A 12,728-nucleotide genomic window follows, 5' to 3' on the forward strand; every position below is an offset into this window, starting at 1 on the left:
ATGTTCCCTGCTTTTTAAAAGGGAGTGGCCAGCAGGGGTCTGGACTGCATGCTCAGTCCTTCCTTCTGCTGGTCCCCATGTGCACGGTGAGCCCTGAGTGGGTTCAGGGTTCAGGCTCCCTTTCCCAGCTGCCCTTTCCTCCTTTCCTTCTTTGCATCTCCTGTGGCCAGAGGAGATGGTGGTGTTTCTCCTGTAGTTTCTGCACCGACAGCTGTGGCCTCCCTGGGCGAAGCATTTGAGGAGGAGAGAGCACCCCTCCACCTGCTCCAGAGCCTGCAGGCTGCTTTTGCTTCTCATTTCTGCTTCCAGGGCCATGCTTGCCATCACAGAGCTGGCATTCAGGCAGTGCCTTCAAGTCTCTTCGAGGTGGCGCTGCCCCTGTACGTCTTCCTCTCTCCCAACCTCTTTCAGCTTGTTATCTCTTTTCTTACAGCGTGTTTGCTGAAGGAATCGAGGCCTTTTCCAGCACCTTACTTCTGGTCACTTCCCTGCGTTGGTATGTAAATTTGGGTTTGGCATGTTATGATAGATAGCAATGTCTAATTGAAGCTTGTATGAGACCAACCTCCTGAGGAGCCTCTCAAGTCTATTTGAATACTCTCTGCCACTGATACTTTATTAGTTACACGTTTTCCCCCTTTTGGTCAGGATGGAATTTTTGATCCCACAGTGCCAGGTCTGGATTCATCCCTAGGAGTGGTCTCCTACATGGCCAGGGACCCTTTCACCCCTGGATATCATGTCTCACATAGGGGGAAGGCAATGATTTCACTTGCAGAGTTGGGCTTTAGAGAGACTGAGGCCACATCTGAGCAACAATGGAGGTCCACAAGAAGTAACTCTTAGGCATGCCTATAGGTAGTCTAAGCTTTCTCCCATCCTTCAGCAGACTTTGCTAATACTTTTTGATTATCTGCTTAATATACTCTAGGATGTATCTGGGTATTACAGCAATTGATGCATGATTAAAGGACCTCTTTCTTATTCTGGGGTCTCTGTGTTTCAGTTGTTCAAATGAGTTATACAGATAGGTTGAATTAGATTATGCACTACAGAAAATTTCAGTTCCAGACCAAATAAGCCTTTCTTTATTGATCTCAAAGAGTATGTGTGGTTCTAAAATATAGACACTGTCTTCCTTACCCCTACATTCTGAATTACTTTAACCCCAACCTGTTGGGCTTCGTTCTTATTGCTAAATACCAGGTTATATGTATAAAACAGCACCTCACAATCCAGAGATGATAATCACTACTCCTGACTTAATGTGTCTGTTCTAAAAGCTTGCAGCCTTGGCCCTGTTTTCTTATAAGCATTTTCTAAAGGTGACCACATCTATTGTTTTTTTTTGTTTCTGGCTTACTTTGTCTCACACATGTTCGTTAACGTCGTTGCATGCCTCCTGACTTTGTTCCCTTTTGTAGCAGCAACCTGCGTTCCTAAGTATGTACCCCATACTTCTCCGTCAGTGCATCCTTCAGCTACCTGCATTGATCAGGCATCATGCATCGGGTCCCAAGTTCACAGTCCATCAACATTCTCAATTTTAGATAATTTCATCATTTCCAAGAGAAAGAAAACCAATAAACACACCCTCATGAAATAGGACATCTAGACTTCCTCTTAACCCCTGTCCCTCACCCCATTATTTACCTGTGCTAGTGCTGTGGTAGTGCTGATGGTTTCCTTTTAAACATAGCTCATAACATGCCATTGCAGTTTTCCCTGTACCATGGATTAAACACTCTTTGTACAAGAATCATATCTTTGAAGTAATTCTTGTGAAAACTAATTGATATTTCTAGTGTTAATCAGTGGGACACGTAGCCTATACAACCCCTTTCAATCTTGTTCATCTTTGATATGGTCATATTATATACAGACCCACTGGGAAACCACCTTCACTCTTATCTATTCCCTTACATTGGAGTTCAACCTCATTAGCTAATGGTTTACCCATCTCCAGCTTCTATGTATCTCAAAGTCCCCTGTATTCTGTATTATATGCCTCTGATGATACCTTTATGCTGGTCATAAAAGTAGAATTATACAGTAACTGTCTTTTTCTGTCTGGCTAATTTCACTCATCACATTATGTCCTCAAGACTCATCCATCTTGTCATGTGCTTCAGGACGTCATTTTGTCTTACTGCTGCATGATATTCCATCATATATATATATATATATATACCACATTTTGTTGATCCACTCATATGTTGATGGGCATTTGGTTTGTTTCCAACTTTTTGTGATTGTGAATAATGCTGCTGTGGACATTGGTGTGCAAATGTCTGTTGTGTCATTGCTTTCAGCTCTTTCATTGCTTTCAGCTCTTTTGGGTATGTACCAAGTAGTGCTATTCTGGGTCATAGGGCAACTTGATATTTAGTTTCCTAAGCAACTACTAAACAGTCTTCCATATTGGCTGCACCATTATACATTCCCACCAGCAATGCCTAAGTGTCCCGTTTTCTCCACATCCTCTCCAACATTTATAGTTTCCTGTTTGTTAATAGGTGTGAGCTGGTATCTCATTGTAGTCTTGATCTGCATTTCCATTATAGCCAATGAAAATGAGCATCTCTTCCATGCTTTTTTTATTTTTTTGCCTGGGCAGGCACTGGTCATTGAACCTGGGTCTCAGGCATGGCAGGTGAGAACTCTGCCTGCTGAGGCACCATGACCAGTCCTCTTCATAGCTTTTGACCCATCTGTATTTTTATTTTTTTTGGCGTGGGCAGGCACTAGGTATCAAACCCGGGTCTCCAGCATGGCAGGCGAGAACTCTGCCACTGTGCCACCATTACCTGTCCTTAGCCATCTGTATTTGCTCTTCAGAAAAATGTCTGTTCACATCTTTAGGCCATTTTATAATTGGGTTGTTTGTTCTTTTGTTGTTGAGTTGTATGATTTCTTTGTATATACAGGAAATCAAACCTTTGTCTGATATGTGATTTCCCAAATATTTTCTCCCATTGATTGGCTCTTCACCTTTCTGACAGGATCTTTGGAGATGCAGAAACATTTGAATTTGAGGAGTTCCCATCTATCTATTTGTGCTTTGGGTATCAAGTTTAGGAAGCTATCTCCTAATGCTAGGTCTTGAAGATGTTTCCCTACATGTTCTTCTAGAAGCTTTATGGTGCTAGTTCTTGTATTTAGGTGTTTGATCCACTTTGAGTTAATTTTTGTGGAGAGTGTAAGAGAGGGTTCCTCTTTCTTTCTCTTGGCTATAGACATCCAGTTCTTCCATGCTCTATTATTGAAAAGACTATTTTGTCCCAGTTCAGACGATTTGGGGGCCTTGTCAGACTTCAGTTGACCAATACAGTTGGTGGTGTATTTCTGCACTCTCAATTTGATTCTATTGGTTAATGCTTCTGTCTTTGTGCCAGTACCATGCTATTTTGACCACTGTGGCTTTATAGTAGGTTTTAAAGTCAGGAAGTGTTAATCCTCCCACTCCATTCTTCTTTTTTAGGATGCTTTTAGCTCTTCGTGGTCTTCCATATGAATTTAGTAGTTAGCTTTTCCAATCCTCAAAGTATGGTGTTGGAATTTTGTGTGTGTGTTACAATATTTGTTCCCCCTATTATTTATTTATTTTTTATCCATACGTTTTACTCATGTGTTGATAAGGTAGATGAGAGAAGTGTCAGACACAAGGTTTTCACAATCACACAGTCACATTGCCAGAGCTATATCATCATACAGTCATCTTCGAGAGGCATGGCTACTGGATCACAGCTCTACATTTTCAGGCAGTTCCCTCCAGCCTCTCCATTACACCTTAACTAAAAAGGTGACATCTAGATGATGCATAAGAATAACCTCCAGGATAACCTCTCAACTCTGTTTCGAATCTCTCAGCCATTGACACTTTATTTTGTCTCGTTTTGTTCTTCCCCCTGGGAGTAAAGTCACTGGGGGGAAAGTCGCGTGATGGAAACCAGCAGCTCACATGCTTGGGACCCTCTGGTCTGCAGGGCATTGGCAGCCCGGCCCTGAGCAGGATCTCAGGTCCATGCAGTCCAGGGTGGCTGGAGCGGCTGACACATTGCTCCTGCTCTCCCTAGCCTTCTGGGCTGTCCTCAAGATTGCCCTGCATTCCCCGCCACAGACCCGGGGATGCCATCCCCTCACCCAGAAGCGACAGCACCCCCAGCGTCTGTAGGAAGCCTCCCCCTTGCCTCTCAGGATACAGCTGCCCGCAGTGACCTGGGTCAACAGGCCTTTCTGCCAAGGGCCTCTCCTGGGTCCACCCACCCCTGTCCCTGGCCCTGCTGCAGCCCCCACCCTCCCTCAGCTCCTTTCTGGACCCCTGTTCCCTGCCTGCCAGCACCTAGGCTGTACCCGCCCTGCCTCTGTCTGCCCTGCCGGCTCTCTCTCTGCCGGCTCTCTCTTTGCAGCCTCACCCCTCCCCTGCAGGTGGGACCCCCCAAACCAACTCGATTCTCAGAGGGCGGCCTCAGCACTGCCCAGGGTGGTGGGGGATTCAGGAGCCAATTTCCACACACAGTGGGAAGTGAAGGGGCAGGCGCCCCAGGGTGGGGGCGCATGGAGCTGGGATGGAGGTCCTTCCAAGGGGGCCCACGAGGAATGTCAGAGAGAAAGGGGACAGATGCAGGGTGTTGGGGTCGGCGGCGGCTCGGCATCCACAGCTTTAGTTAGCTTCCCCGGGACATCGATTTGTGGGTGCTCCAGAAGGCCGTGGTGGGTTTCTCCAGTTGATACCCGGTGTTGGAAAGGAAACTGAAGGTCCTGCCCCCCTGCTGCCCTCTCCATGAGCTGCCGCCCGCGTGTCCACCTGCCATGCCAGGGTCACCTGTGTTGGTTCCACGATGCAGAGCGGTGTGCATGGGGACTGCAGGGCCTCGAGTCCTTGCCCCTTGCCTCGTGGAGACCTCTCGGAGGTGCCCCACATGATTTAGGAGTGGGGGTCATCCCGGGAGTGCCCCTCGCTGACCCAGCGCAGCTCCCCACCTGGCTGCAATGTCTGGCCCTCGGCTGGGCTGCCAGCTTGTGCTCTGGGCACAGCCACTACAGGAGACCCTGACTGCAGCCACAGCCCCCCAGCTCCCCATAGCCCCCAACAATCCTGACAACCCCCACAGTCCCCTGGTAGCCTCATGAGCAAGCCACACCCTCCGGCGCCCCGGGGACACTATGAGGTAAGGTGCCCGGGGAGGTTTGAGACCAGTTTTAGACACAGTAGGAAATGGGTGGTTCTGTGGCCTGAGCATGGGAAGGACATGAGACAGGTGAAGGCCAGGCCCAGTGGCCAGGCGCTGGTGGAGTGGGGAGCCCTGGGTCCTTGAAAAGAGCCCCCTGATTCCCCCAATGACTCCACGGGGGCATACTGCAGCTGACCACCCACCGCATGCAGTGTGGCCATCCTTCTAGGGTACCAAGCCACCTCCAGGATGGGACAGCCACATGGCCCCTACTGCCCACACCCCTCCCAGCAGAGCACGGTGGGGCCTCCTCCGTGGGGCAGGTGGGGGGCAGCGTCCTTCATTCCCTGGACTGGGAAGGATACGGCCTGTCCCTGCTTAGCCCAGCTCAGCTTCTGTCTGCAGAGATGCAAAATGGGGTGGGAGCTTCCTGGCCCAGAGTCAGGGACAGAGGCTGGGGTTGGGTCCCCAGAGTGCACTGACATGTTGCTGAAGCCCCTCCTCTATGGCAGCCTTAGGCCACCAGGCCCTTCTCTCTGCAGCCCCAGAATCCCAGTCCATCCATGGCCACGCTGGGGAGGGGCCTCACTGTAGAGCATCCCAGCTCCTCCCTGTAACTGGTATGTCCAGCCCCCACTGGCAGCAGCCCTCAGCCCTTCTTCCCCCACGGAGAACAGCATTGATGGTGCCAATGGTCTTCACAAGACAGGGACCTGGGATGCCCTATACCCCACAGGGCAAGTCAAGGAGCCCTTTCTTTATGCATTCACGTGCATCTGCCCCCCACAACAAAGCCCAGGCCAGGTGTGTTCACCAGTGCCTAAGCCTAGATGGCCCTTCCCTGGTGAGACTGGGCAAGCTCCTTGGAGGCCCTGGCTTGCTTCACTGCCCTGCCGACTGGGCTCGGGCCCCTTGCCACTAGTGCCCTCTGGGTCTGGGTTCCACTCAGGGTTCAGGATGGTGGGAAGGCCAGGTGGGCTCGCGGGCAGGGTGCACCTGCCTGGGGTGTTGGAACAGAGACTTCGACAAGGGGCCAGGCATAGAATAGAGCAGGTGTGACAGGCCCCCCATGAATGTGCAGGGGGATGCTGGGGATGGGGGCCGTGCTGCGAGGGCCAGCCTCCATGTGAGCATGGACCCCCCTGGGGTTGGTGCCGATGTGGGTGCTGCCTGGGTGGGTGGGGCCCTCACCTGCTTCCTACAGACATGGGTGTCTCCACCTCCCTCCCACCTGTCACGCTGCCTGCTCAGAGCCAGCGGGCTGGGTCCCCCAGGAGTGACCGAGGGCCTGGGCAACGTCCAACCCCTGTGTCTCCTCCAGCTGCCCCCATGCAGGGCCCCCTGGGCTACTTCTGCTACCCACACCTCAGGCCCTAATAGTGGCCCCAGCTGCCTGCCCCAGTAACAGATGCAGGGACAGACAGAATCCCATGAAAAGGCCCAGAGAGCACTGCAGGTGGTGGGCAGGGAGCAAGGGCAGTTCATTGAGAGTGTCTGCAGCAGGCTCAGGACGGACACCAGAGACTCTGCTATAGGCTGGAAGGGTCTTTCCTAAATTAATTTATGGCATTTTAGCAAAATCCTGCTGTGGTCCCAGAACAGTATCCAGAAGCTCTGGGCATGTCAGGAAATAGTTGCATTTGAAGGAGCATCCTCAGGGGCAGGAGGCCCCGGGGGTGGGGGCGGGAACCTGGAGACACCTGGTGGAAACTGGCCCCCACCTTTAAGTCTTATAAGGAAGGCACCGACACCAAGGCGGAGGTTTATTTAGTCAGTAAATGAGATGGCAACAAATGATACAGACAACAACACTGGTTTGTTGTTTGAAGCAAAATTTGAAATTAGATTTTTCACCTCACAGGGTTCAGACATATACATGGAACCATGGTCGGGGCAATGCAAGGCCTCTTCCCCTTCCTTATCCTGCCATCTAGTCCAGGATCTGCAGGGACCTGGAGGAGGGGAGGCTGGAGGGAGAGGAGGGGATAGGGAGGCAAGGAGGGAAGGGGAGAGAGGGTAGGAGTGATTGGGGAGGGAGGAAGGGAGGGGCCAAGGGAGGGAGGGAGGGAGGGAGGGAGGGTGAGACAGAGAGGAGGGATGGAGGGAGAGGAGGGAGGGTGGGAAGTGAGGAGGGTGGGAAGTGAGGAGGGAGGGACAAGGGAGGGAAGAAGGAGGGAGAGTCTCCATGTGTCAGTGCTGCTCTGATGGATACCATACACTGGCTGGCTGAAACATCAGAATTTATTGTCCCTCAGCTTTGAGGCCAGAAGTCTGAGCCACGGCCTGGGCAGGGCTGATTGTGCTCCTCCCACGGGATAGGTGCCAGGTCTAAGAAGTGTCCTCAGCAGAACTGCAGCCAGGAAATTGGGGACAAGCAGCCTGGGTGACCCAGGGACTGCTCTCAAGGCCACCCTGTGTTCTCAGGGCCCCCTGTGTTCTCAAGGCCCACCAGGAGCCCTGGGGGTGCTGGTGAGGGTGAGGCGGCCCTCATGGGCACCTCCCCCATACCAGGCACTGGGCCATGCCTTCAGGCAGGGGGGCTGAGGCTCAGCAAATTAGCAGTCTCTGCTCTGCCCCGCTCCTCTGCCTCTGTTTTCACAGAGGCCCTGGCTTTCTCTCTTTGCCCAGGTTTGCCTGTCTGTCCCTCCTCCCTGGCACTCTCTCTACAGGCAGCCTCTCCTGCCCTTCTGAAGGCCGTGAGGAGACTCAGCCCCACAGCTCATGGAGCTGAAGGCCTAGCCCTCATCCTTACCACCAGCTCAGGTGGTGTGCCCGGGTCACCACAGGTCCCAATTGGTGCACAGCCGTGGGAGAGGTGGGCCAGCCCTGTCCCACAGGTAGAGGAGTTGGGTCCCCAGGCAAAGGGCATTGTGGGAGGTGGCCAGCCCTAGTCTGGGGGTGCTTGAGGGGACACCATGGGGAGATGAGCTGGTGCACCCACATGGGGTGTGTCCCATGCCCTGCCAGCTGAAACCTAAGAAAGGGGGCTCTGTGGCCTCGAACAAGGTGCAGAGTCCCCAGATCCCCTGAGACCCTACCCCCACTCTCATTTCCCTGCAAAACAGGCAGCGACACCCTTCTGGTCTGAGAGCTTGGGGGTGGCGGTGCAGTACTGATCTACAGGCGTGAGGTACGGGGCTATCCTTCCCCACTCTTGTCGTGATCCAGAGGCCCTCTTATGGTCACCCCTCCCCACACAGCACTGGGGTCAGCAGAGAAGATGATGTGCTCAGGTGGGGCCTGCCAACCCTGCCCAGCTGCCCGTCCACACTCCAGTCCTCCTGGAAGGCATGTTCCAGAAACCAGCCACTAAAGGGTGAGAGCCATCCCCCCAGTGCCATGTCCACTGCCCCTTCCTCCCCAGGCCCAGCGGACCCCAGGCCCCCATCAGGATGATGATCACCTTCTGTGCCCGGTGGTGGGGTGGGGCATCATGGGAGAACCAGGGACAGCATCACAGTGCCACATGACCCAAACAGGAGATGGGTCCTGAGAGGCCGAAGCCTTGCTGCAGAGGCTCATCGAGGCCACGGTGCCTCCAGCCTCTTGTGGGCTGAGATGTAGCGAGCGGGGCATCCCAGCACCACTCTGTGCTGTAGTGGACCCTGTGGGCAGGGCCTCCCTGAGAGGGGCCCAGGCTGTGGGGGACCCTGTGGGTAGGGCCTCCCTTTACTTGTTATGGGCTAGGGGGTGACTATGGGTGGGGCCTCCCTGCACAGGGTCAGGCTGGGGGGGACTCTGTGGGTGGGGCCTCCATGCGTGGGGTCCAGGCTGTGGGTTAGAAGTGTGAAGCAGCTCCCCCATAGCAGGTGCCTGCACAATGATGGATATTCCAAAGCTGAGATAGGAGTACAGACTTCCCTTTCCATGATGAGTTTCAGATAAAATAGGTTCCCCATTCACTTGTAGTTGCAGAAATATTTCTGGCTAAAACAACCTAGTCCAGCCCTTAGAAAGAGGTCTGGGCCTGGGCTTCCTTCCACCAGGAGTCTAGCCATGCAGTCTGTCCACCAAAACTTATCTTGAGTGATCACTTAACCTCAGTGTTTTTATATATAACACAATAAGGCTGCTCTGTACCCAGCAGGGATATTGGCGTTTGGTGATTAAATGATTGGAATGGACTTTGCAACTGTGAAACACAAACTATCTGCTGAAGGGTGATGTTTGACCATTCTGTGGACATCCCTAGGAATCCCAATTGCGAACCTCTCGAGTGTCTGATAGCTCTGAATCCATAAATATATTGGTTTATCATCTTAAAGTAAGTAACGAGAGGATATGGCCTGGCTTTTAAGAAAGTTTACAGCATGCTGCTGTCTGACAATGAGGGTCACATCCCCTCCTGGGCCCCAGGTGAGCATGCAGCTGGGTGGCCAGGATGGAAGCATGCTAGCTCCCTCTGATGAGTGGATGCTGCAGCAAGACCAGGCAGTGGAGCGGCTGGGACTGGGGCCTCCCTCTGTGTTCCTGGGAGAAGGAGAGAGCTGGAAACCATGTGCTGGTGGGCCCTGTCTCTCCTGAAACTAAGGACTCAGGGCTTTTAGAAACTTACTAGGAGGTGATTTTGGGGGAAGGGTGGCACATAGACACGAGACTGCATTCAAAAGACAAAGGGGGCCCAGCATCTCCAAGAACATCAACCAATTCCCTCCCCCATACCACATTATCCAACATGAAGAAGTTAGGGCACAGCCCAAATACCCCTGAAGATTGGGAGAAGGATCAAAGGAAAAGGAAGAGTTATAGCAGAGAAGATAGGACTTAACAAATGAGTATGACTGCTGAATCGGTATATTTGTATTTCTTTCAGTCTCCTGTGTTTTGGAGAAGCTAGAAGGAAAAACTTGAAACGGTGGAACTGACACCCAAACCAAACTCTGAAATCTGTTCTATAACTATTTGTTGCAGTGCACTTTGAAATATATTGTTTTTTCATACATATGTTATACTTCATAATAAAACCGATCTTTGTTTTTAGAGAGGGCATGCACCGAGCAGCAGGACTAGCTCTGTCAGCAGGGCACTGGTTGACACAGGCAGTGGAGGTGTTTCTGAGCGTCTGAGCCCTGGGCCAGGACACCAGTAGGGATGACCCACAGCTTATTTATTCACTTAATCAGCCCCACAGAGCATCCTTTCCCAGGGTCCCCAAATCCTGACCTAAACAACTGCCCCTGTTTTCTGACCCTTGACCACAGCCCCTGGCCCCTGGGTCTTGGGTCAGTCTGGGTCTTGAACCCCAACTTTAATGCTGCAAAGTTCCAAACCCCAGTCCAGGATCTCTAATCCTTCACTCCTGACCCCAAGTCCTGACCCCTAACCGCTGACACCTTCCTGACCCCTGGCTACCTGGCCCCTGTTGCCCAGCTGGCTGCCCAGCTTTCCAGAGTGAGCAGTGCCCCAGGGGTAGGGCGCCCTCATTACCTTGTCATTTAGTGTCTCTTTAATTCCCAAAGAAGGTTGGCTGTTACAAGCCCGTGTGGACTTCCTATTCCTTCTTTATTCAAGAAGAGATGCTGGGAAACTCTTCAGGGCCCCAGCAGGGATGCTGACTAGCCAGGGTCTTTACCTTCCATGGCCCACTCACAGACTTGAGTCCCAGATCCCTCTGGGCTACTGCCGTGGCTCTTGGGAGCTGAGGCCCAGGGCACTTGAGTCCCCCAGGGGCAGGCCTGGGCTGACCCAGTTCAGTGCCACAGCCCTGGTGCCACCCTGCCGCTGGCACCTAAACAGCCAACCCAAATCAGGCAGAATGCGGCTCTGAGTGGCCTACTTGTTTAAGGAAAAGGAGGTACTGGCACATCGTGAGCCTGTGCAGGCATGCACTTTTCGTGCCCTTCCCTGCTTTCCCCACAAACAGGTTGGTACACTGCCAGCTCCATGCCATGCACTACTGATACAAGAGTGGTTTAGGTTTCTGGAGAAGGTTCTTGTTTCTTGCCGAGCTTTTCTTTGCAGGCAGTAAGTGGTGGTGAAGGTTTCCTGAAGCTGAGTTCATGTGCAGATTAGGTGTGATGTTATTGACATAGGTATGCACGCCTTGGTTATTTTCTCATTTTAACCTGCAGCTGCCCAGGTGTGAGGCTTCCCATCAGAGATGAACTCTTTCCTTTTGACTTGGTCATGGGCTGCTTTATCTTGTCTTAGGTTTGATCATTTTCTACAAAAAGTGGCTGGTATGTGTATGTGCTATATATGTAGCATTCTATTCTAGGCTCTTTAGTAACATGACACTGTAACATGGTTTTGCTCAGATGATTCAGATCCATTAGCTGTAGCTTCAAAACCTCCAAAATGTCAGGAAATTTGAGTCTGATGGGATGTTTTATTCTGAAAGAAAAAAGAAATTTACTGTGCAAACATTCTTTCCAGCAATCTTTGTCTCTGAGTCCTGGCATTTTTCTTGTGTTTCAGCTGCATGCACACATTTTTCTCTGTTGACATTAAAATGGGTAACTTCATTTACTTTTCTCTAGCAACATTTTGTCTGAATTTTCCTTTTTCTCAAAAGTGTCATTGAATTTTGCATTATGTTTACATCTAAAAGGAACATTTGTTTTCATCAGCAGTACACCAGTTAATTCTGCAAGATCTCTTGCCTAGTTGTCAAGTATCCACCATAACTGACCTTTCTTAATGTGTGGAGCTTAGTCAAAGTTGGCACTGGAGGTGCCCCTGGGCAGCTGGGCCCCAGCCTGCTGTGATCCCATCCCTTGTTGTGTCCTGGGCCACCTGTCCAGGGCTGAGGCTCAGCTTTGTTGTGCCTGTGGGATACATGCCTGTCAGTGACAGCACCTCATTCTTCTTGAGCAAATGACATTTTAATTCTTTGGTTTTTAATAGCTTTCCAGAGATCAGTTTGGTCAACCTCTTTGCCTTTGCACAGAGTGCATCTGCACTGATGAACACGTTCTCTGAACATGTTTAGGGCCTGCAAAGGAACTCTTTCTGACCCAGTTTTATCATCTAGGAACCCAAGCTCTAGTATGGGATCCTTGGATGACCTTTTTCCCAGAGAGGTATGATGCCAGGGAAGAAGAGTGTTGGATTTGAAAGAAACAAGTGGTGCTAGAAGGACAGTTTTCCTTTTCTGCACAAGTCATGACATTTCTGCTTCTGTCGTTTTGCAGGTCTTTCCTGGGCACCCCCCATCCCCATCCAGCAGGGCCCTCTGTTAAAATGTTTCAGAGGTAAAGTTTACCATGGCTTCTTGTGTCACATCCCAGGACCAGACAGGACATCTTGCTCTGCGGGACACCCTTTTCTCTGTTTCCTTGTGTTCCCCAGAGGGTAGGGTAGGGTATGGTAACCCTTTGAAATGTGGAATATCTTATTCCTACAGTGCTTCTTAAGCTTTTTGACCTTTTTTAAATTCTTAAAAATAATTGAGGACCTTAAAGAGTTTTTACTGAGGTAGGTTATTATACTGATCATGTTAGAAGTTAAAACTGAGAGCATTTTAAGCCACAAAAATACATGAGCACACAGTACATTAGCCATTGGAATGACAATGTCATCACACGTCACATACCCGCTGGGAAATTACTGTTC

The 12,728-nt window shown here is 51.1% G+C and overlaps 1 protein-coding gene across 9 annotated transcripts in view; it reads left to right on the forward strand.

Moving 5' to 3' along the window:
* LOC143677389 (uncharacterized) overlaps positions 1-12,728 on the forward strand; it is a 55,630-nt gene that overhangs the window by 14,077 nt on the left and 28,825 nt on the right. For 2 of the 9 annotated variants that reach the window (XM_077153255.1, XM_077153257.1), the window contains exon 3: positions 434-496. The exons of 1 other annotated variant lie outside the window; for it this stretch is intronic. In XM_077153255.1, coding sequence (XP_077009370.1) covers positions 434-496 — 63 coding nt within the window. Of the gene's footprint in view, positions 1-433; positions 497-1,424; positions 7,192-8,374; positions 9,439-12,307; positions 12,368-12,728 lie in introns of those variants that run through there. 6 more of the 9 variants (XR_013172579.1, XR_013172580.1, XR_013172581.1 and 3 more) reach the window with 6 other exon arrangements.

This window comes from Tamandua tetradactyla, chromosome 3 (genome assembly GCF_023851605.1).
Source record: "Tamandua tetradactyla isolate mTamTet1 chromosome 3, mTamTet1.pri, whole genome shotgun sequence".
In the NCBI taxonomy this organism is placed as follows: domain Eukaryota; kingdom Metazoa; phylum Chordata; class Mammalia; order Pilosa; family Myrmecophagidae; genus Tamandua; species Tamandua tetradactyla.